This window comes from Chionomys nivalis, chromosome 14, assembly GCF_950005125.1.
Source record: "Chionomys nivalis chromosome 14, mChiNiv1.1, whole genome shotgun sequence".
Lineage (NCBI taxonomy): Eukaryota > Metazoa > Chordata > Mammalia > Rodentia > Cricetidae > Chionomys > Chionomys nivalis.
The window spans coordinates 22985717-23009540 of record NC_080099.1 but is presented as its reverse complement, the minus strand read 5'-3'; the positions used below and the strand labels follow the sequence as shown (position 1 = coordinate 23009540).

General features: G+C 40.1%; 1 protein-coding gene across 5 annotated transcripts in view; it reads right to left on the bottom strand.

Moving 5' to 3' along the window:
- Window positions 1–804: 804 nt before the first annotated feature.
- The window catches only part of Fbxo38 (F-box protein 38), a 43036-nt gene continuing 20016 nt past the window's right edge, over window positions 805–23824 (bottom strand). For 3 of the 5 annotated variants that reach the window (XM_057788734.1, XM_057788733.1, XM_057788736.1), the window contains 15 exons: window positions 22934–23027; window positions 21658–21788; window positions 17882–18052; window positions 16172–16314; window positions 15158–15371; window positions 12994–13113; window positions 11478–11657; window positions 10291–11025; window positions 7966–8066; window positions 7666–7768; window positions 4722–4888; window positions 3508–3653; window positions 2873–2976; window positions 2403–2516; window positions 805–1611 (listed from right to left, as the gene is read on the bottom strand). In XM_057788734.1, the coding sequence (XP_057644717.1) occupies window positions 1433–1611; window positions 2403–2516; window positions 2873–2976; window positions 3508–3653; window positions 4722–4888; window positions 7666–7768; window positions 7966–8066; window positions 10291–11025; window positions 11478–11657; window positions 12994–13113; window positions 15158–15371; window positions 16172–16314; window positions 17882–18052; window positions 21658–21788; window positions 22934–23027 (2702 nt within the window). In that variant the 3' untranslated portion in view covers window positions 805–1432. The remainder of the gene's footprint in view (window positions 1612–2402; window positions 2517–2872; window positions 2977–3507; window positions 3654–4721; window positions 4889–7665; window positions 7769–7965; window positions 8067–10290; window positions 11026–11477; window positions 11658–12993; window positions 13114–15157; window positions 15372–16171; window positions 16315–17881; window positions 18053–21657; window positions 21789–22933; window positions 23028–23824) is intronic. The other 2 variants (XM_057788735.1, XM_057788737.1) reach the window with 2 other exon arrangements.

The following is a 23824-nucleotide window of genomic DNA, read 5'->3' as shown; positions in this document are numbered from 1 at the left end:
ACTTTGTTGACTCTCCAAGGAGGCCTTACCACCTCTACTGACTGAATGGAGCTGAGATGGGATGAGGTGAGGGGGTGGGAGAAGGGAAGGAAAGGGTAACTGGGCTAGTATGCGAAATTTAAATAAAAAAGTGCTAAAAAAAATAAATGCAACCAAAAGATGAACTAGCCAATCATATTTAAGATGTTTAAAAACCTTGCGTGTCAAGAATTTTAAAAGTTTTGAAGTAAAGGCACGGCACCTGTCATTTGGAGTCCAGTGTTAGGTAAGCTCAGCAGCACCCTTGCCTGTCTATCTATACAGTTGGGATCATAAACCAAATTCATGTCCTATCCAGCAAACACCAAGTCCTGATCATGGATGACTGATATTTTCCTTTCTTGGCCTCAATTAAACCCCGGGAAAAGAAAGGGGCTGAACAAATTCTGAAAGACCTGAACATTTAGAGACCATAATTCCTTTGACTTTAGCCTTTGGCTTCTGAAGCCTGTCACTTATTTATCGAATGGCAAAGCCATTTGGCGATGCCCCTGAGTGAACAGCATCACCACTGCTGTAGGAGGCAGCCTCCAGCCGCGAGAGAAAGGCGGTTCCTCTGAACTAGCCCTGTGGCCCATTTCCCCAGCATTCTGTCGCAGCTCTGCAGCCCGCAGCTTTTGTGTGCTGCTGCTCATGGCAACACTTTGAAATAGGATCAGAAAGTGGACACCGCTGCTGAGTCAGACACAACTACACACTGCTTCTCTGTGTAGTACTGCTACCGTAAAATACGGTTTCAAGTCCATGGCAACAATAAAGTTTTTACTAAATGTTTATTTTTATGTTCAAGATAAAGCATATACACAATTGAATGCGGAAATAAATAACTAGAAATGCTCTGAAAACTTTCTATTTGCCCTCCAAATCCACTTTTTAAGTTTGTGGATCTTTTCATTTAAAGAAATATGCCAAATATAAACACTAAGAAAAACAGAAGCCCACCATAGTACAGAGACAGCCTTCTCTGACTGAGGGTTACTTGGCATTTGAATAACGAAACACACAGGACACAGCACTCTAGCACTGACGCAGACGCCCTGCTGAAGGAGAAAAGGCACAGACAGAAGGGACAATGGCGAGTAGCAGAGAAAATGGGCTCAGTCACATGGCACGGAGAGCTAAGTCAGGAAAAGCGAACAGAATCAATTGTCAATTATCTGCCTTCATTCAAATGACTTCTTTAAATTAAGATGTATAAACATAGGATATAAAGATGTTACTTTTGGAAGTATCTTTGTATATTTCTTCTATATATAAATCTTTGTATACAATTTCCATGTTCCTTATATATCTCCTATATAACAAACTGAGCCAGGGCCTCCCAATTCCAAGCCCGAAGTTCCTGTGTAGTCTTCTTGACAGTTCTGAGGCAGAAGAGCCAGGGAAGGTCTCTTTAAATGTAGTCGTCTTCAACTGGCTCTCCATTGACATCACAGTAGTGGATAAAAATCGCCACCACTCGCTGAAATACGCCCCTTTTCATCTGGCGCATCTCTGAGATCTCCTCTCCTATTGTCTCCATACAAATGTCTGCAGACAGCTGTCCTTTCCTTCGAGGAGCATAGATGGTACCTGGGGAACAGCAAAGAGATGAGAAAAGACTTAGAGTGAATCACAGGGTCCATTTCCTGCACCACAATGTAGCTGACGCAAGGACAGCTCATAGCATTAGTCCTCGCTACTTCAGTTATAACAGAGCTGATGTCTAAGACAGCAGACATGACCAAAGTCCCCAGGTAAAAATAATGCACCAAGGAGTAAATTATGCTAAGTACAACTGAAAAACTCACTTCTTTATACATATTTATTTCAAAGTTTTGCCTATAGGTAAATATACAAATATGTTAAAACTTAGAAAAAAATTATTAAAAGCTTCCCCTGAAATTTCCACACTTAAATCACAATAAGCTGCAGGGACACAACGCTTCCATGAGCAGACGACTAATTAGTGTAACTGAGCAATCTGAACGACTGCGTTTGTAAATTCTTCAGTAAACATCAGTGAGCTTGTCAGGTGCAGGTGCTGAACATAATCCCAGCAACTTGGACTAGGCATCCAAGGCCAGACTCACTACACAGGTAACTGGAGGCAAGCTTGGGCTACATGAGAATCTTTCTCAAGAAGCAAACTTCGAAGTGGTTTTGTAAGGCTGCTGTATTTTTCATTAGGTTCTGAGTTAAATTTCTAGCGTATATCCAATGTACCATAAAACAAAACAACTAAATGCATAGGAAACTGAAGGTATTCGAGATTCCCATCGTGTGGACACAGCAGACCCACTGTGCATCTGTTGCTATTAACTATTTAACACACTAAGACAGACTCAAGCTAGAGAACACAAGTTAGATCAGGTCATAATTACTCTCTTCGTCATCTTCAAAATCGTATCTGGCGAAGCTGTTGGGCTCTGCTGCCCGCAGTGACCTCAGCCAAGGGAAGTCAGAAATCATGGAATATGGCGCTCCATCCACAACACCTGAAATAAGCAGACAGCTATCAAAGTCCCGTTGGCATAGAAACGGTGATAGCAGCAAACTAGACCTAAGCAGTTACAGCTGGGTATAGAGACTGAAACAGTTGCCTTCAAAGGCGTTTCTAACCACTACAATTCTTAATTTTGATCTACCTTTTGTGTGTCAACAGATTCTGGTTATTCTAGGGGTGGTAAAGACATAGACAGACGAATATTTATTTATCCAGCCTCTGCTTCTTGCAGAGATTCAAACCCAATCTGATGAATTAATTCTAAGGTGCTCCATGTCTCCCCTAAGGCATGCCCCTCCCATCTAGTTCACAGCTTGAAATTTAATTCCAATCTAGGTAAATTCTTACCCTCTAAAGTGTAAATTTCTCTCCCCCAGGGGTACTTAGGGTACTTCTTTAAATCTTCTTCAGTCCGAGTGGCTTCCAGGAAAAATTCGTATTTAATGAGTTCTCTGGAGGCAATAGGAGAAAAAATCAGGTAAATAACCAACTGAAAAAGAATGCTGGAGAGAAAGCAACTGTCTGGTCCATTCAAGCTTAGATTCTACCAACAACTTCAGGTCGAACGACAACTCTCTGTCATCACCAATGACTCCACACAGAGAGCAAGTCTAACCTACATTCACAAAGTCTCTGGGCAAATACCTTGTATATAAAGGGTACTTAGTACACTGTTTATAAGATTAAAAACAATTTTCTGTAAAGTCTCAAGACTGTCGTTAACTTGAATTTTTGGCATCCTCCATGTCTGGAGAAATAACGTGTATGTGGTTTCTTAGGATTTTTTCTCTAAGTTTGAATAAAATGTTACATAAATACATGCATGATTTTAAGTTTGAAATTTTCTTTGAAGCTTTTTTACACATTTATGTCATGCCAAGTCTACTTAAAAAGACCAATTGGAATCATTTAAAATAAATTAGAATTTGCTCCTAAAAGCAACCAACGGGAGAACTATGAAAAAGTGCCACAGAGTCACTTACTGATTGATATTGGCTATGGTGTCCATCCAGTTGCGAATGCGCACCTTGTTCCGCACGTTGGGAGGATTACTGAACTCGTGGATGATACAAATGTGATAGGGGTAGGGGCCACTAAACAGCTTCTGCTCCAAAGTTAGTGTATCCACCTGTGGAAGACACCAGAAAAAGGATTTCGGACTCATAATACGTCTGAGACTTCTGAAGACCTTGAAAAGCTTCAGTTTTGAAATACGTGGCTGATTTGGAAATCAAATAATAGCTCTGTCTCAAAGCACAGCTTGCCATGTTTGGATTAAGACTTAGCGAATTCTCTGCACAGCGGACTCAGCAATTTCCCCCTAACTACTGTGTAAGAACCCGGTAAGTCAGAGAGCTGACTCGGGTGATGAACATCAAGTCCACATCTCCAGAGGCTGTCCTTCACAGGTGTCGCTCCAGGCTGCTTTACAGAACCGAGAGTGTACACAACTGTCCTATTTAGAAGAATCGCTAAGTTTGAGGGACAGTGCGTTTCTTTTTTCATCACAGACTCTGTGCTGACAGTGCATTCTCGTGGATGCCCTCTGCATCTTGAGCTTTCAGGGAAACATGAATTTAACTCCTTCACAAAAAAGAAAACTTGTTTAAGGAAGACAAACATCATCCAGTTTTAATCATGTAGCCAGTTTTGAGTATTAATACACTTATGAATTTGATTAACTAATTTTAGAAGCCTAAATCTCAAGAGTCCAAGAGTTGTTTAATATTTCATTCTGGCAACAAGCATCATCCTACATACACTTCCAATAAAAATTACAGCTATCACACTACTGCTTAAGGTACACCAGCAACTGTCCTGGTATATCATATATATAAGCTAAAACACCACAAAAACTTAAGTATGGTTCTAATTTTACACATAACAAATTAAGAGACAGATGTTAAAGAACTTGTTCCATGGCAAAGGAGAATCTGAACCAGGAAGTCTGTGATCTGAGTGCATGCTCTTAGTCAACAGGCCACTTCCAATCTGCCGAAGGAGGCCATGTAGCTGCTAGGAGTCCCTAAAGAGTTAGCAGCAAAGCATTAACACGCAATATTGGCAAGGAAATCTGGTTTGCTTATAAAAGCTCAACAGATTTTAAAGAATCATTATTGAAGATTAAACAAAACGGATTTCATAAACAAATATTAGTACAAGATGTACTTTATCATAAAAAAGCAGAGCTCATTACCTGCTGCATTGGACGCAGGTAGATGATGCGGTTCCTCTCTGGCGGCATCTTCAGTATTTGATCTAGGACCTGATCCATATTTAGTTTCTTGCACTGTGCATAGTCAAATCGGTTTACAATCGGTGCATTTTCTACTTTTAAATGTTTCAGTACCCTGCACCTGGTAGCTATAAAATAAAGCAATAAGTGCTATAAATAATTCACACAAGAGTGCAAAGCATAAAGTCCTAGAAGCTTCTCTGGGAAACCCTGGCCCAGGCACTGTGTTTGTGAACACAGGTACTATGCTGGTCAAATACAAACAACAGCTAAGAGATGACACCGTGACTCAATTCAGAAGCTGGCTATCCTCATGTCAGAGAGACAGTAAGGCCCCTCTTCCTTCTAATACTGTCTATTAAAGAAATGAAGTCCTAGCAGCTGACCTGCCCAGGAGACATTTAATGCTGAAAAACTACTGAATGGCATAACTACATAGTTAAAGGTCATACCTAGAACAATTCACAAATATTACCTTGTATTTAATGAACACAGTTAATTTTAACTCCTGTCACAAATACAGAAACAGATATTGAGAAAAGGCACAGCACTATGTGAACTCTCAAGTCTTCGGCCAGGGATTCCAGCACTGTGCAAAGATCTACTGGAAACATTACCTAAAACAACTTCTTGTTCAGCACAGCAAACATCAAGTCAGAGGGAGAAGTGTCTGCTCCTCACCTCACAAACGTCACTACGCTGATAGACTAACTACAGCCGTCCCTTCTCCTTCCCTGCTTAAATCATGTAGTTCATCTGGAGAGAGGATTAAATGGATGCAACTGTACAACCACAAAGCTGATTTGCCTGATTAAACTTTCATAAAGGTCTACAAGATCTTCAACACAAACACCTTCATCTTCCACAGCACTCTGCCCTATAGCTAACTTCCATGTTTAACTACTGCCAGCATTCTGCCTTCAGGCTCACTGCATCCTCTGTTACATAGAAAAAGGAAGAATTAGAAATAAAAAAAGAGTGAACCAGATGGTGATACAGACCTGATGGCTCTCTGCTGTAAAACCAGACAAAGCTTAGATCTAATCTCATGTAGGCATCCCATTTGCCATTAACTTAGCTGCTGTCTAGAGGTGGAGCTACTTTTCTAAGACCCTGTGTCTCAGACACACTGAACCACACACCGTGCTTTCAAGGGCAGAACGTGGACCCTATGATCTACATCAGCAGGCTGAGGACGATGCAGGAGAATCATGGGGCAAAGCACAGCACTAAAACCAGTGGCACTCTCTAAGAAGCGCTTCATTACTTTGAGAGGTTGATATAGAAAAGAGGAGTGTCTGGAAGTTGTTTTAGATGCCCAGAGGCAGAGGGTGGACTGCTGAGCAAGTTAGGAAGGGCAAGCCTATTGTGTGCATTCAGAGCTTTCTGTTTCAGGAAGAAACTCCAAATGAAGGTAGTGACTTGATCAGATATTCTATGGCACAAACCTTGTTGGTTGAAATAGAAAAATATTCAAATTTCTGCAGCATGAATAGAGTCTGACATCTTATAGAAATCAGGGGAGAGAGTCATATCTGTCCTTTTTATATTCTCCTACTTTGATGATATATTTGGAAGGTGCCTTTTAATGGAATTAATGGGATTTCTTTGTTTATCATATGTAGCACAAATAATAAAAACTCAGAGTCAGCTATTGGGTTCAACCTAAAACTCAGAAAAGCAAGGCAGCCAAGCCACTAGAAGTGTTAGCTCTACTAAGGCTGGGTGCCTGTAGACTAAGCAGACAGAGCCTCTCTCCTCCCATTTTATACTCCCTCTAGTACTGGGATTAAAGGCATGACTCCCTAGTACTGAGATTAAAGATGTGCACCACCACCACCTGGATTTGATTTTGCATTGATCTTGTGTAGCCCAGGGTGGCCTTGAATTCACAGAGACCCATCTGTCTCTGTCTCCCAAATCCTGGGATTGAAGGTGTGTGCCACTACTGCCTGACCTCTAGTGGCTTAGCTTGGTCCTTCTGCTCTTTAGGCAAGCTTTATTTATTAAAACATAATAAAATATCACTATAATCTCCAGTACCACAGGAAACAGAAAATATAACTAAACTGTTTTAACAATTTTTCTGAAATACTAATATAACATCTGCTAGATGTTTCCTTCAAGACAGATTCTTGCTCTGTGGCCCAAGCTGGCACTGGGTTCCCGGCAATACTGTTTCAGCCTCTTAAGTACTAAGACTACAAATGTGAGTCATGCCCAGTTGTATAAGGTATCTTGTAGTAGTCATACTCTGTACTGTGTACCTACATGTATGTATATATGAATGTACACACACAACACACGTACACACCCCACTGCATTTAACTACAACAAAGGTCAAAGGCCATGTGACTTAAGCAAAATTATATACACTTTACACATAGAAGAAAATGAACATACAACATGTAAATCACTCAAGGCAGGAACGAGGCAGATATTGAATTTGGTTTTTTTTTTATATACAGGGTCTCACTGTGTAGCCTTGGCTAGCCTCAAACTCTGAGTACTGCCTACCTTTTCCTCCTAAGTGTTTTGGATTGAAGGTGTATGCCACCACACCCAGCCTAGATTATATTTTTTCTTTTAAATAGAAATATAAAAGGAAAAAAATATAAATAGGAAACAAAACATAAATAGGTTAACAAAACCACTATAAATGGGTATAATATACATTTAAAACTTTAAAACCTTACAGAGACCAGCCTAGATTTGAGACAGTCATGTGAGGAAAGTCATGAAAGATATATAGGAGTATATAAAATAAATGAAAAAGAGAGGGCATGTGCAGTGGGACTGGAGAATCCTCCAGCCTCAGTCTGTGTAGCTGGGGTTACAGCCTGCACCAGCTGGTCTGGCTTTAGGATGCATGATGCTCTTATACAATATAACCCCGAATACATACCATGGATGAACATCATCTTGGGGCAGTCTTTCAGCACAAGATCTGTGATTCCACAATTGGTCATTGTGACTCCAACAAGATTTTTAGATTTTAATACAAGAACCTACAATGATAAATGTTTAAAATTTACAAGTGAGTATATCTTCCCCTGGGCTTTGTTTTCTTAAAGGGTAAATTTTTCAACATTAGAACCTAGAAGCTGCTAACAAAATTTTCTCTTTAGAATACAGAAAGTAGATAAAGACAGAAACTTCAGTATTGTTGCATGAAAACTGGGCTGGGCAGTTAGTTCTTTTTCACCTGTACATGGTCATCCTCAATCACAGGATCACTGGTACTGGTAGACTTATCTGCAGTTCGCTTCCGCTTCATGGCATGACATGGCTTTGTTTTGGCAACTTCTATAAAAGGAAAAACAAACCCTCAAATTTTATCCTTCTTTATTTCCTCCCAGAGCAAGTTCAGTTACATACGAAAGCTCCATCATAACTCCAAAATTCAACTTGGTTGTTGAAATTATTAGGCATGTTTCCAAGACTGCTCCAAGTCATGATCACCCCTCCTACCTGAACCAGCTCATCCCACACTGATAAAAAAAAAAAAAATCCCCTAAAAGCCATATTTATTTCTGTATTAGGCATATTTCTTTAATACTGTTAAAATAGAATGGCTCTAATAGACATAAAAAAATGTTAGCTTTAAAATAATCTGCAAACCACTCAAAGAATTTGTTCTTCCCAAGACACCTAGATAACACTGAAATTAATATTTTAGCATTTTCCCCAGAAAAACTTATTAAAAGTAAATGGACACTTACATGATGTTTTAAAACTATTGGGAATTAATTTATGTACTAAAAGATAAAGTTATCTCAGACTGAAAAACGGGGGGCGGGGGGCAATGAGTCTTACAGTGGACAGTTTAGTGAGATTTTTCTTGTTTTTTACTCCAGGAAATTACTTAACCTATGGAAAAAAAATCAGGCATGAGATAGACAAGAATGAAACAGTTAACAGGATAAGGAGAATTCAAAGCGAAAATTAAGAACCTCAAAGGACAGCGGTTAACATGAATGGCTCGTGTTTAAAAAACAAGTCATCCAAAATCAACTTGTAAAATCTCACCAAGAGAGAGCCAAATACCTGGACATATATAATAGTTCTTAAATAGGACTCAGAGTGGAAAGATATTGTTTTTGTCAGTCAACTCCAAGCTATTCCAAACTCTGACAGAACTAAAGAAGAAATAAACCGGCGTTTAACAAAATGAAATGATGAGAACGTTTCTCTGAAGCACGGAGGCAGGCCTTTTACAGGTAAGGAAACTGTTCACCTACTTCAGGTCTCACAGCAGTCCCAGGGCAGCACCATAAAGAAGGTGAATGCTGGTGACAGGCGCAGTGTGATCATTCTTAATGTTACCACGCAGCATACATCAAAATGATAGCACCCTACGTTATCTGTACTTTCTCACAAGTTTTTACATTCAAAACACCTCTAGAATTCAAGCCAGGAAGAATATTTCTGCCATGTAAGAGAACTAGAGTTTACAAAATACAGTGTATGTTCAAATACAGCTTACACAACTTATGTTACCACGACTATCTGCACAGCTAAGTCTTGTACTTAAAAAAGCTCACTTTGCCAGGCGGTGGTGGTGCATGCTTTTAATCCCAGCACCCGGGAGGCAGAGGCAGGAGGATATCTGTGAGTTTGAGGCCAGCCTGGTCTATTAAGAGCTAGTTCCAGGACAGGCTCCAAAGCTAGAGAAACCCTGTCTCGAAAAACCAAAAAAAAAAAAAAAGCAGCTCACTTTTGTGAACTCAGTGCCTCATGAATTCACTTTTTTAGTAGATGAAAAAGAGGACCCTGCCTCTGTTGTGGGACTTGTTTTAAGGCCGAGATGCTTAGAGAAAATTAAAATCCATTACTATCTACTGATAAATACTAGTAATTTAATAAAGGTAAGAGGGATCACCTTAGAAAAGAAATAGAATTAAGATTAAAAACATGTTCAGTTCAACTCAATGCCAACCAGATACACTACAAATAGCAATGAAATTAAGTGTGTGTGTGTGTGTGTGTGTGTGTGTACTTTCACCCAAAGAATCTGAGGAAAACTAATTACTTACCTGCTTGTTTCGTGCCAAACCTAGTTGGGAGCAAAATAAATTTCAGGAAAAACAAAACAGTAACACACACACAAAACAAAAAGCAATCACTAAATCCCATAAAAGTAAAACAAGGAGCGCACAAGGAACTGTACCAGCCCAGCCACCTCACGCTCCTGCCGTCCCCTGAGCACTTTCCAAGGTACCCTGAGTGTGGGGTGGGAACACTGTGCATCTATGGGGGCATCAGAATCAGGACTCATTCTGGGCAAACACACATGGTTTCTCTTTTCTTAAAGCTGAAATGATTCTGGGTTTTCTGGATCGAATCTGTTTTATACCCCCTTCCACCAAAACATTCTTAAAAATTATTTAAAAGTTTCTATGATCCATAGAACTCCCAAATAGAGTACTATTTATCATAAATTAGCTTTTTATACGAAGACTCATGACACAAGCTCGGGCCATTGTCTAGCCCTGCCCTGCAGTTGCTAACCCTGGGAGCATTGTCATACCTGACTCAGATATCAGCGGTACATGGGACAGTCTGCTCCTGGCCCTGGTAAGGGGCCTCCGAGGGTAGTCTTCATTAGACTGCACGTCACAACTCTCAGGCTGGGAGCTCCCCCTCCTGTCCTCACCTGTAGCCCCACAGCCACTCCCATTAGTCCTCTCATCATCTGCTGGGCCTGAAGACCCCCCTTGTGGCAGAGTCCTAAAGGAAAAGGCGGATCTCGTACCATCCGGGCCATTCACAACACAGGCTCGGCTGGTTGAAGGACGTTCCTCATCAGAACACCTGCTAGTTCTCCTTTGGGACTCCTGGGGCCTGTGACAGCAGCATCTGGGGCAGACAGAACTCTCTGCGTCTCCCTCCTCCATGGCCTCAGAGTCCTCTGACCCAGCAGGGGAGCAGACACACTGCCTGGACACATCCCCTTCTGCAGGGCTAGGCTCAGAAGAGCCCCCGCTGGTGACCGTCCTTACAAAGTCGGGGCTCTGAGAAGCAGTGCCGGGTGAGCTGGCGTTTCCCACTGCGCTGGCGCTGGTGCTGCTGCAGCTGGGATGAACATCCTTGCTTTTTTTCTTTTCAGGAATATCCCTCGCTGCCTTCATGTCGGCTTTGATCTGCTCGCTGCTGACCTGACAGCCTTTCTCGCAGCTGCCCTCCTCCAGGGGGAACTGCCTCGACGGGCCCGTCTGATGGGGGCCGTGCCGCTTCCGAAGTGGAGTCTTGCCTTTTCCACTTACTGCTTACAGAAAAAGAAGAATGGCCCGAGGGAAAGAAAAGACTTCAGTGCAAACTCTGGACAAAAGACAAGAGTAAATCTGGACCAGGAGACAAAGTGCACCATCTTTCCTAGTTGTGTACCTCACCACTACAAAACTCGGCACCCATCTCTAGTGCCTCCCTCATTAGCTCTCCACCCATCCTTCCAGAAACCAAGGCCTTCTGCTGACCACTGACAACCTGATAGCACAGCGACCTAAAGCCGTACTGAAGGATTCCTCACGGCCGTCTCTGCTGTGCTACTCACCCACACAGTGGTGCCCTCTCCTGATCAGACTTTTGCCCTCCTTGCTTTCTAGCACACATCCTAACATGCAAGCTGCACCGTGAGCTGCAGTAAAGACACATATGAAGATGTGTGAAGCAGCTCGGACACCTCCCACTGCCAAGCCAGAGCTGGGCGCTGCTCACCTGCCAGCTCCTTAGACTGGACCGAATCTCTGTTTTTCTCTTCCCGTTCCGAATAACGCCGGGCGCCATTCTTAGGAATCCAGACTTCTTGGAGTTCTAGACTGTCTTCTTCGTCATCACTCTCTGAATCGTGAACTGTAATTGGGGGTGGTTTTACTACGCGTTGTAGACCACTAGGTCCTAAAGCAAAAAACAAAAACAAAAACAAAGACTAAGAATACTTGTTCAAGAAAAACTCTCACAGAAAGTACTGTTTCTGAGACCTAGGGTCAGAAAGATGCTTTTGGCAAGCAGCCTTCTATCACTTACTTTAGTGAAACAAGTCCCTGTGTGAGATTCTGTGAAAGCATTTCAGCAAGCTACAGCCATTATGACAACATGAAGCTGACTAGAATGACAACTGGTATTATACATTTCTAGAGGCAAATTAAAACATCTGTCCCAATTTCAATATTTCACAAAGCACAAGAATTCATCCTAAAATAATCAAAGTAACAGTTGCAATATTTTAAAAACTAAGCTACACAATTTCCCAAAAGTATAAGAATGCAAAGAAGATAACCCTCAGAATGTATGGAGTGGTGAGTACAGTCTCTCTGAAGGACCACTCGCTATACTTTGGTAGAGAATGGGCACTTAAGTAAAGCACCGCTTCAGACCTCCAGCTCTTCCAATCCGGACGATCCTGACAAAACACAAGCTGCAAGGAACCTTGTCTGCCCTTGCCTGTCACACTGACTGGCAAAGCTGGCAGTAAGTCTGCGGGATAAGTGATTGCATTCGTCAGACACTCAGAACAAGGTGAGCCAGGAAAGACAGTTCTAATCTCAGGCTGCTCCCTGTCGCTGTGCTGAGCACACCACTCACCTCTGAAAATCTGTTTCCCATAGAAAGCGAAGAGCCAATCAAGGCCACTTAAAAGACTTTGACACTAGCCTGCCACTAGGGCCAGAGACTGGGATTTTTTAGTCTATCACTAATCCAGAACAGCCTCTGCCTTGCTCCTCCTCCCCTCCAAAGTGAGATCAGAGTAAAAACATATTTTTTAAATTTAAATGAAAAATTAGCTTTGAGACTCACATAAATAAGCACTGTATTTGCTTCATTTACATTCCTCTCTCCTGACCTCTCACATGGATGACCTCTTAATGATTGTTTTACACACACACACACACACACACACACAGCTTGCTGTGTCCATTGAACATAGCTCATACAAACACAAGAGTATTTAATCAAGTTATTTTCCATCAAAGTCTGAGTGCTTTCTTTTTCTACATCCACACACAAGACACACAGTGAAATGAAAAAGCAGTTGTTGGCTGAAGCTACAAACAAAACTAATAACTCTTAAGATACAGATGTATGAGGCAAGGAGAATATCAATGATTTATAACAAGTCTCAGTAGGGAATAGCAGATAACACATCAGTGCTTGTTCTCAGTACTTCCTATTCGCCATTATACTCCGATTCTAATTTCCTGGATGATGGATGTGGGAAGAGTGTCATGATTACCTGCTTGTTCCTCATCAGCATCCATAGGAAGGAGTCCCTGATTGGGAGCTGGCACGTCACTTCCACTCTCAGCTCCCACCTCTCCATCCTCCTGCACCATGTCTTCCATCTCATTTAATGCTTAAATAAAAATAAAGTGAAAACTAAAGAAACCCAAAAATCCACAATGCATGTAAAACTGGCAGTTCTGGCCAGGACAGCACACCCAGTCATTATGAGACCTACTCTTAAAAGAGTAGCTTGTAACTGCTTCAATAGAGACAAAGAAGGGCCCAGCTAATCCAAGAGAAGTAAATCACAGATGGGAAAGGATTATTTCATAAATCAATGTAAGACAAAGGCAGGAGAAAGGTCACAATTGAAGATGATGATCATTTTATGAACAATGAGCCTTGCGGCACCTGCTGTCTTAACCAGGCTATATTGAGCATACAAACTCAAATTCTACCTTTGGCTGATATATGGCAAGGACCATTAATAAACTACATACAGTTTATAACTCTTTAATGGCATTTAAATGCCTGATTTTTTTCAGTGTCTACTATATCAAGTGCCTATCATAATGGCATTTAAATGCCTGATGTTTTTCAGTGTCTACTATATCAAGTGCCTATCAATTAATGAGAACATGTGGTTTGATTCTCACATTATTCCAAAGGATAAGGTCCACGAAAGCCTTAAGACCAAACAGCTTCAACTTACTACTACTAATAGCTAACTTTATCAGATGTTTACAAAATTAAGTGCAAAATTCCTCAAAGCAATATTCAAGATTTCTATAGCAACATCCTATTTCCCAAAACTCGTTAACTGATCTTAGTTTGAGTCAGAACAAGACCAGTATTGAATGTATTCTAATGAGATTTTGCAACAAAAGGTATTTTCTTCCCTGTACTGAGCTGCGGGTACATAATTTTCCATTGCAATCCATCACAACTAGGCTTATAGGATTTGTAGTGTTTTATGTTATAGCAGTTGTAACAACTTCCCAGAGATGATTTATGCTGCTCCAGTCTGTATTTTTATGCCTGTGACCTGTACATGTATGACTCCTCTCTGGCCACGTCAAAGCGACAATATTCAACTTCACACTTCCTTCTTTCATCTTTACTACCTGCTGGTTCTATATCTCTTGGGGTTCAGATCAGGAGATGGATTTGACTCTAAGCTTGCAATGTCTAGGAGTTTAGAGGCAATAAAAAAGTTTAGAGCCGTATATGGCCTCATTTACTATAAAACGTGTGAAGTTCAAGGCTAGAAAAAGATCTAGAGCTCAATATATAGTTGGCACTAATGCTATTATTCTAAGTGACAATGAATACAGAGAGACAGGGGGGAAGGGAGGGGAGGACAGGGGAGAGGAAGAAACTGAGGAGGAATGCCAAATGCAGTCACCAAGAGAAGAAGGTAGAAGTAGACAGAACTCTCAGATACAGTTCATCTGTCCAGTAAGATAACCACCAGGATTGAGAATCTTTGGTGATTTTGCTGAGACCAAAGAAAAAAAAAAGTTTATAGGTAACTCTGTTCAGGACATCTATGTTCACAGCATGCCTGTAGTTACACAGGATCAGGACACCCCATTTCTTATCAGTTACAACGTCTATGGGGTAGACAAAAGAATGACAGGAAGATGGCTAGAGGAATTATTTTCCTAGCTTTGAGGGATCAACTGAGAAACCAGAAAACTACCTCGGCTCATTCGTACTCACTGGCATAGGGCATGGAGATGGAGCCTATTAGTACACGGGCTAGCAGACAGCAGCTGTTTAGTAGCTAGGAAAGAACTGGGCAGGCAATTACAGAGCTGACATTTCATAGGCTAGAATTAGATCATGCACTTTGTCTGCTGGGCAGCTGTAAAGATCTGCAGATTGAAAGCATGTGTAGCTTGCCCATGCATGTAGTGGGTACTCATTTCCTTTTTAACCTAAGTAGTTTAAAGGCTACTTTGCTATAATCCTCAGAGTTAAAGCTCAGTTAAATCAAGTCTCATGCTTTCAGCGTACTCTGAGTCCTAGTATCTACCAGTCCTTCCACTCTGAATTCTCTGTGTGTGGACCACGAGTGACAAGCTCAAGTAAGAAAAAAACCAACAGGATAGAAACAAAGAAACTAAAGCAAAGCTCATTTGCATCTGGAGCTCATGAAAGATCTGAGTTACCATCAGCTGCAAACTGCTGCTCTCCCGGCTGTAGGTCTTGACGAAAGTCATTCTCCTCATCCGAATCATCTGGGTGATGGTGATTGTTGTCATGGATGTTGGCATTATTATTCTGAGCATTATTATCATTATCATTGTTGGAATTCTGGTTGCTAACAAGTGCTGAGGAAACCCCAATTCCAGTGCCTGCACTCAGACCAACTCGAGCACAGCCCTAGGCAAAAACAAACCATGTGCTTATTAATTTGGGTTGGAACACTTCATTAACAACTCTTCGTTTCATCTTTACATAAAGACGAGTATTTAAAAGTACAACTTAAGAAATGCTTTCAAATATGTAGAAAAGATCTCATTCAAAGCTCACCACACTTCAAGCAAGACAAAGCATCATTAGCCTGATTTGCAAATATCAGTGCACACTGGGGAAAGATGTGTGACAGCACATGACTGATAAGCGGCTTAGCTGGGAACCAAAAGCAGATTCTATGTTTTCCCCACTATAAGGAACTGTTTCAGCAGTGAGGAAAAAACACAGCAGCACAGATTACCATGAATACTGTTCTATTGGTGAGGCAGTTTAAAAATAACATTTTGTACAACGGAACAACATTGAATTGTTCAAGATATAACTTATTAGGAGATGGCAGCAAAGTAAAACATTTCCAAAATAAATTCCTATCCTTAGACTTGAGCTTCTGCGGACTAATTTCTAAGTGCTCTGGGAAAGCACTGTGTCCTAACATCTTTACAAATTTACAAAATAAGCAGCAGCCTAACTTTTACTTTCCCTTCTCTGAAGACCCCTTAACACACACTGAAAATAAGAAGCGATCCAATGCTATAAATGCCACACCTTCACTGAAGATAGAATTTAAAAATACAACTATAACAGCAGAAATGCATATTTATTAAGAAATAAACATGACAGGTTGTTTTGCTTTCTTCCCTGTATCCAGACTGAAACACAACAAAACAAACAAAAAAACCCAAAAACTTCTCTCAACTGAGATTCACCTTGGGTGGCTCACGAAACATCTGGTCCAGGGAAATAAACTCCAGGCTGGGCAATAACTCAATAAACTGACCGAAAGAATCCAGCTTCAAAGCATGGCACCGCACAAGGTTGATATCAACCAGCCGTGTCCATCTAGAGTGATCTGTTGAAAACAATACAAGTGTTTACTCGGCACTTGTCCCCAGGCAACTCATAAATTTTTGCTACAGATCACAAAAGTCTTTCCAATCCTCTCTTTTTGAGTAATTTTTCCCTTATTTCGTAGTCTTTAAGACTTGATGACTACCTATTATGAAGCTCCATGGCTAATTTCACTGTGAGAAATACATGGCCCAGGAAACACTAACATGAAGCTAAGGTGGCCCTGACTGAAATGTCACTCTCTATCAGCCTATATCCTTTCAGCAACAGGACACTGGGGAAAGCAAGCATGGCACATTCACTTAGCTGAACAGATGCACCTACTCTGACAGAATGAGGAGAGCTACAGGCTTGCTGAAATGGACCGCTCTCCTGAACATAGTATGCAAACTAAGGCACAGGACAGTGTAAACACAGGAAGAGCCTTTGAATAAAAATTCACTTTAAATGCTATATAGGTATAGGATGTAATATGCACAAAATAATTTGTCCAGAAGAATATATAAGAAACTGTTGATGATGGTTACCTTGAGAAGAGGAGACTTTTCATTTTGTACCTTTCTGTACTGTCTGAAATTTATCAAGTGCATGTATTACTTTAATTTAAGTGTTAACAGGAGTTCTGAGTGATGGGATTATAAGCCATTTTTTGTTTTCTTCTTTAAACTCTTCTGTATTTAAGAAAAACAAACCAAAAACCCAATAAATGTTATTTTTTAAAAGTGATCTATACCTGCTATATCCTAAAATTCCTAAATTCCAGTAACATGTTGGTTCATCTGGGCCACAGATAGGTAAGGTATGGACATTCTGGCAAGCAATCTCAGAAGAGGCTCAAAGGCTCTGAACAGTCCTGAGGGCAGCTCTGCAAGGAGGTGCAGATTCTTGGCAAGAGGTCAAGGGTTCAGTATGTATTTGCGAGGGTGTTTGGTTAAAGTAGGTATCACAAAAATCTTATCCTCTCACTGGTAATCTACTTAAGTTTTGTGAATACATACAGTTAAAGGCTTTTAAAATAAATAGCATTAATTTTTTTCATAGGAGAAAATGAGCTTGTGCCATAAGGAAAAATATCAAGCACAAAATCACTTCTATATTTGAGATGGGACAGACAGGACAGGTTAAAAAGAATAGGACTTCTGGTCGATCAAAGCTTTAATTTCAGGTTAGTGTTTAACAAGTCATGTAAGTAAGGTTTTTAGAAATATGCCCCTACTTTTTGCTTTCAGATAATGTGCCACTTTAAAGGTAATTCAAAGGAATCAACAACAATATCCTAGGTTCTGGGTAGAGACTCTTAGTTTTAATCGCATGTGCAAAGTGCTCGCAAAGATCAGGGTACTTAAATCTATAACTGGGGCACTGCAAACTTCTAAGCTAAGAGCTTTAAAAATTGAAAAAGATACTGATCATATTTCCAACTCACTGAATAATGGTCCTCAAAACTTGTATGAACAATCCACATCAAGTATATGTATATAAAATCTACATTAGGAATACAATCATATCACATAAAAAGACATATTTCACTACCAGAAAACACAGTGTTATTGTCAAGTTTACTGTACCTGAGATCCAATTGTATGGGTTGTGTAGATGAGGACAGTTATAAATTGCCAGATATTTGATACAGGAAAAAACTTCATTGACTGCCTTCATTCCTATATCAGTGATGATACCAGGATTTTCTACCACATCTGCCAAACCATACTTCACCAAATCTGCATTAGCCATTCTGCCTAGAAAGAAATCAATTTTAAAGCCTCAGTGCCATGGAGTGTTGCCAATTCTGTATCTTATCATTCCATGTGATTAACCTGTTCTGTTTCAGCCATCATCAGGCTGACTTCAGGTTTAAAGCCTGTTCTGAATATATGGTAGCATTCTCATACCAACAGAATTTATGTTAAAAGTCAAAGGATAAATAATAAGAAACAAGTAATATTAAACTGTTTAGAAAGAAGAAAAAGGCTAACTTAGAGATGTATTGGTTTGTACAACTATAATGCTTTAATTTATCTTTTAAAAAGGAAAACAAAACCATAAAATGGAACTCTCTCATGGTATAAGGAGTGAGTTTTTAAAGTATAGTGTGGCCATGGAAAACTAGGATCAGAACCCATAATACAGGTGAATAGGTGTCTACCCTGAATTGATTCTAACTCAGACACATGCCACTGGCCAGGTCACAATGTGGAATGGAGGTTGAGGGTGTTAGGTTATCCTAATCATGCCACTGGCAACCATACTTCAACTCTTACATATCATCATTCTCTCCTCCGAATGGCGGGTCCTCACACTTCAGGACAGTTAACTTAAACATAAGAGCTCTCTGAAGGATGTTAGTTAAGTTGTATCATCCTCCGTGTGTTAGATAGTACTAGCAATCTAAGAGAAACATACACAGATACACATACTTAAACCTTATAGTCCTTTAAATTAATGCAACAACCCTAAAAACAAACAAAAACTCAATTGCTCTTGGTGGAACTGTTTTTGAACAACAGAGCAATGTACATTTTTTGCTTGGAATATGCGTTAACCAATCAATCTACCCCAAGTTCTGCCAATTTTATTCTCTATATAGTTTGTGCTTTCTATTATTGTCCAGTATTGGTAATTGCAGGCATTTCTTGCATCCTAAACTTAAACCTCTTTGCTGCTCTTTGGACTTTAAGATTACTTATTCTCTTACAATGAGCAAAATCTTGAACTGACCCTATTTATTAGGTGCTGTCCACATAAACGCTCCACTGTAAAATGACAAATGCATGTCCTATGACCAGGCTTGAGGGCAACCCATTACTGCTCCTAAGTTTTTCTACTGGCCCAAAATTTTAAAATCCCAATGATGTCATCAAAAATTCATTTCCATTCCTTTTCTTTGTTTTAAGCTTACAGGTCAGCTAATGGTAAAAACTACTACTATTTACTAAATAAATACCTCAAGGGTTAGAAATTGCTATAAATGAATTTATCTTTTTTTGAGATAGTCTCACATTGCCTAGGATGGTGTCCATTTTGTTACGTAGCAAAGGATGACCTTGACCTTCTGATTCTCCTTCCTCTAGCCCAAACTGGGCTAGAGAAAAATTTATCATTTTTCCAATATCTCCTCAGAGCCAATCAAGAGAAAAGTAGGGAAGTACTTAAGTATCGTATACAAACTCATGACTAACAACAGGCAACTCTCAATTCCATCTCTCTCTAGAGTTCTAAAACTTAAAGTCGATATTGCTGAGTTTTACATCATGATCACCTTCACATAAAGCTTTGAGATGAAAAATCCTTCTCCAAATATCCTTAGGTCACTGAATCCTAGCAACCTTTATTCCTAATATACAGCATCCGCTTTTCAGAACATTCATCACCCAATCTGGCCCTGACAATCTTAAGTGCTAGAGGACAAAGGTGATGTTTCTATTCATCTGTTCTGCCAGACAAAAGAAAAGTGACTCCAATTTTACCAGCCCTTCACCTTCCTGCTTTAAGATGTGTACTAAGAAGGTAGACTGAGACAAAGGACACGAGTGAGCAGTGACTCTTGTGTGCCAGTGTGCTCTCATGTGGAGGTCAGAGGGCAATCCCTGCTGTAGATCCTTGCCTTCCACATTACTTAAGATAGGATCTCTTGTTCACCCATGTAATGCCAGGCTCGCTGTCCTAAGAACATCCAGGGAATCTCCTGTCTCCACCTCCTTCCTACATTGTCAAAGGAAAGCTGGCATTAGAGATGGGATTCTTAGATGTGAGTTAGTACATCCAGCTTCATGTGGGCTCTGGGGATCTGAACTCAGGTCCTCATGCTAGCCTGGTGAACACTGCACCCACTGAGGTAGTGCCCTAGTGTTTATCCCACTTAAGGTAGTCTCTTAAGGATGCATAGCCGATCCTAAAACAGAATCCCTAGCAATCTTTAGAGAAGCAGAGTCCATATATGAACAGGTTGAACAGTCTAGAAGGGAGTACATTATAAAAAAGCCAACACCAAGAACCTACTAAATATGAAAGAAACTGAAACAAACTGCTTTCAAAGTATGAACTAATGGTAGCCAAGTAGCATTTATATCCTACTGAGAATGTGTGGTGAGGGGGAAGAAATATACAGAAGAGTAACTGGTACAGACACAGAAACACCCGCTTATCCCTGGAAAGGGAGATTTTAGCCCAACCCTTGAGCAGAGCTAAAGGTGGACACTGTGAAGGTAGGGAAGTTGCTACATTATGGGCTTTTAGAAAGACCAGATTCTGACATGAGAACTTCTGAACACAGATGCTACAAAAAAAGAGAATAGCAGAGTCTCTTTCATAACCAAAAGACCAAGACAAGGGAAGAGTTAATTTTCTATGAAACCATCTCAGCCTCCTAATGCTATGCTGATAAAACCTGAGAGTTTCCAAGCTACACAGATTATTCCAGTGTTGTCTAAAAATGTGTGTTTTGATTTATTATTCTTTTAAAGAATCCTGCACTTATACAAACGATAACCTCAATGATGAAGAAGAAAAAGAAATAAAAGCACATGCACATGCTGTGACATATCCTGAAATGAACGAGGAAGGTAATCTTTTTTTTTTTTTTTTGCACAGGACTGTCCTATGCTTGTCTCAGTCAATAGTATTTATAACTTTCTATGTTCTGTAATGCAAATTAGAGCCAAAGGAAACACAAAAACTATCTAGTATGACAGTGGATGTTCAAAAACTTTTATAAATTATCTGAGAAACAAATTAATTCTTGATAGAATGAAAACACATTGGTGAAAATTTTCTTCCCTATCTTACAAATGCCTCATGGGAAAACAGTTTGAATAATGAATTTGACTGGCTTAAATTCAACCCCAAGGCATGAGTTCCTAATTGTAAATGCATACCCCAAACATTATCAAGCCAGCAGCAATTATCATAAAATGAATACTAACCACTGTGTGCTACAGTATCTGCAAAGTTCAGAATCCCAGCAGGCTTATTATGGAAATGCAAAATATGAGCTTCAAGAAATGTGACAGATCAAATTCAACAAATGGAACTATGAGTGACATTCTGTGGAAAAATGAAGCAGAATCGGAAAGAAACGTGGACAGTGAAGAGGAAACAACTGCAAACCTAGATACTGATCTTCTTGGCATGGTGTTCATCACTACACTCCTAACAGCATGTTAACAGACCCAGAGGAAGTTCATACGTCTGAGTCTAAATACAACAATTCTTCTCCGAGACATGCAAACACTTAAGACATTAGGTCAGCTTACGCTCAGGAAAATAAAGGCACACAATATCCAGATTTCAGTCTATCAAGCATGTTTCCCTCTGCAAATCCATGGAATGAAACATCATGTCTTACTCTGCAACAAGAACTCATCTACGTATCCCAGGTGCAGTGTTTCAAACTGTGGAAACTCCAATTCTGCCATCTTTAGGGCAGAAAAGACACCATCTTTGGTTAAAGAAGGCTGGATGCGAACTTCATGTAACCTACAAACAGAAAAATTTGTTAAAACACTGAATTAGATTCTTCCTGATAACAGAGCTCAATAACAGTTTATACTTTTACTAAAGTTATCACAGGGATCAACAACTTTCCCCTTTCCATTAAAGACCAAACAGCAATAACAAAACCAAGAAATCAACCAAACAACCCCTGGCCCCAGGTTATCTTCTCAAGTGCAGCCTTGCATTAGCAGTGCCCTACAGCTATGTAATCAGCAACAATGACCCAGAGGACCTTTTCTTTCTTCCCTAAGCACTACATTAAGCATGATCAGGGCAAGAGTGTAGAGCAGGTGAACGGGAAAGCACTTGCTATGCAGGTCTGACAATGACAACCTTGGTTACCTGAGTTCAATTTGAAGAACCCACAATGGAAGGTGGGAATTGCCTACTCAATGTTTTGTCCTCTTACTTTCATATGCATGTTGTGGTGTGCACATGCATACACACATGTGGAGTAATAAAAACAAAAGTGTGATAAGAGTATATCTGGTATCAAAGAAGAATATCTGACATTTTTCTTATGTTAGCATTAATGCTTCACTTTAATAAAGATATACTTCTGTGGTATGTAAAAATACTAAGTTAAGCACCTTTGTTTTATTCATAATTAACATTCTACTGGTAAAAACTTTTAATAAGCTGATAGAAAAATTCAACATAAGGGAAAAAAAGTAAGTAGAGGTAGACCTCTGAGAGGTGGGAAACAGCGAATGTAGTATAAAGTGATATGAAGACACATTAAAAGATATGGAGGTCCAACATTGCAAAAACCAATTCAAGACATGTTCTAAAGTTTATCAGCTAAAACAATTCAGGAAACGAAGTACAGATGGAAAATGCTTCCAGAGAGGGCCACCAACTTCTATTCATGCTACACTCACGTACTGATTTCCTGTGCAGTGATACCATACACCCTTCTAGGGCTGACCTACCCAGAATGCAGCTCAAATGGCTCCAGTTCTTCATTTAAGCAAAACATGAAGAAGATGAGTCACCTGCTACTTAATTTAGATTTTAAATCCAAATGAGACATGGTCATTATACACAAATATTTATAGTTACATTAACCCCAAGGTTTTCTAAAACTTCTAATTGAAGAAAAACCATAAGGTGAAGACAAAACATACCTACGGGCAGCAGTGATGATGAGGTAACCAAGGTCTACTTCCAGGGCATTCTTGCAAGCTCCTAAAACAATAGTGTGCAGATTTCTAAAACCTCCTGGGTAGAGACAAAGGGAATAAAAACAATCATTTCTCTGACCTCGGAACTTCTGGCAAAGGAAATAATTACTTGTTTAAAAGGAAATGCTTTGTTTTTGCAACCAAATTACCAGGTGAATTATTCCTAGTAGTTATTTCCCCCAAACAGATACTCACTCTGGAAACACACTTGGAGCATCGGAACACTTCAAGCCTTAAGACAGAGAAAATGCTGGAAACTCATGAGGGAAGTGCAGAAGGATTGATGTTTCCTGGCCAAATCCTGAACCTTCAGAGTATCATGAATAAGACAGTACTACTTCAATTCATTTTCATGTTTAAATTTTTCAAACTTTATTGTGTGTGTGTGTGTATTGATATACATGCCCATGTGGTAGCCAGATGTTTATTTCCTTTTAAATCTTATATGTGTTAAGACAAATCTCTCACGGAAACTAGAATGTGCCATCTGGCTACATTGGCTGGCCACCCACCTGCCTGCCTCCATCACCAAGCACCGCGGGTGATACATGTTGCCTGTGTGCCGTAAGCCTGACTGTTGAGTCAGGTCCAGCTTGTCTGTATGCTAAGTACTTTACCCACAGAGACATTTCTCCTTTATTTTTTTTTTTTGAAAGGCATAACTACGTACCAAAAGGGAAGAGCAGCAGACAAAAATCATTAATGTATAGATCAATGAATTCTGCTTGAACACAAATTACCAAGTATATACACTTTTGCGTCTGGCCTCTTTGACTAAACACTGTCGTGTGATTTATACATTGCTGTTGGTGGCTCTCAGTCTGTTCCTTTGCA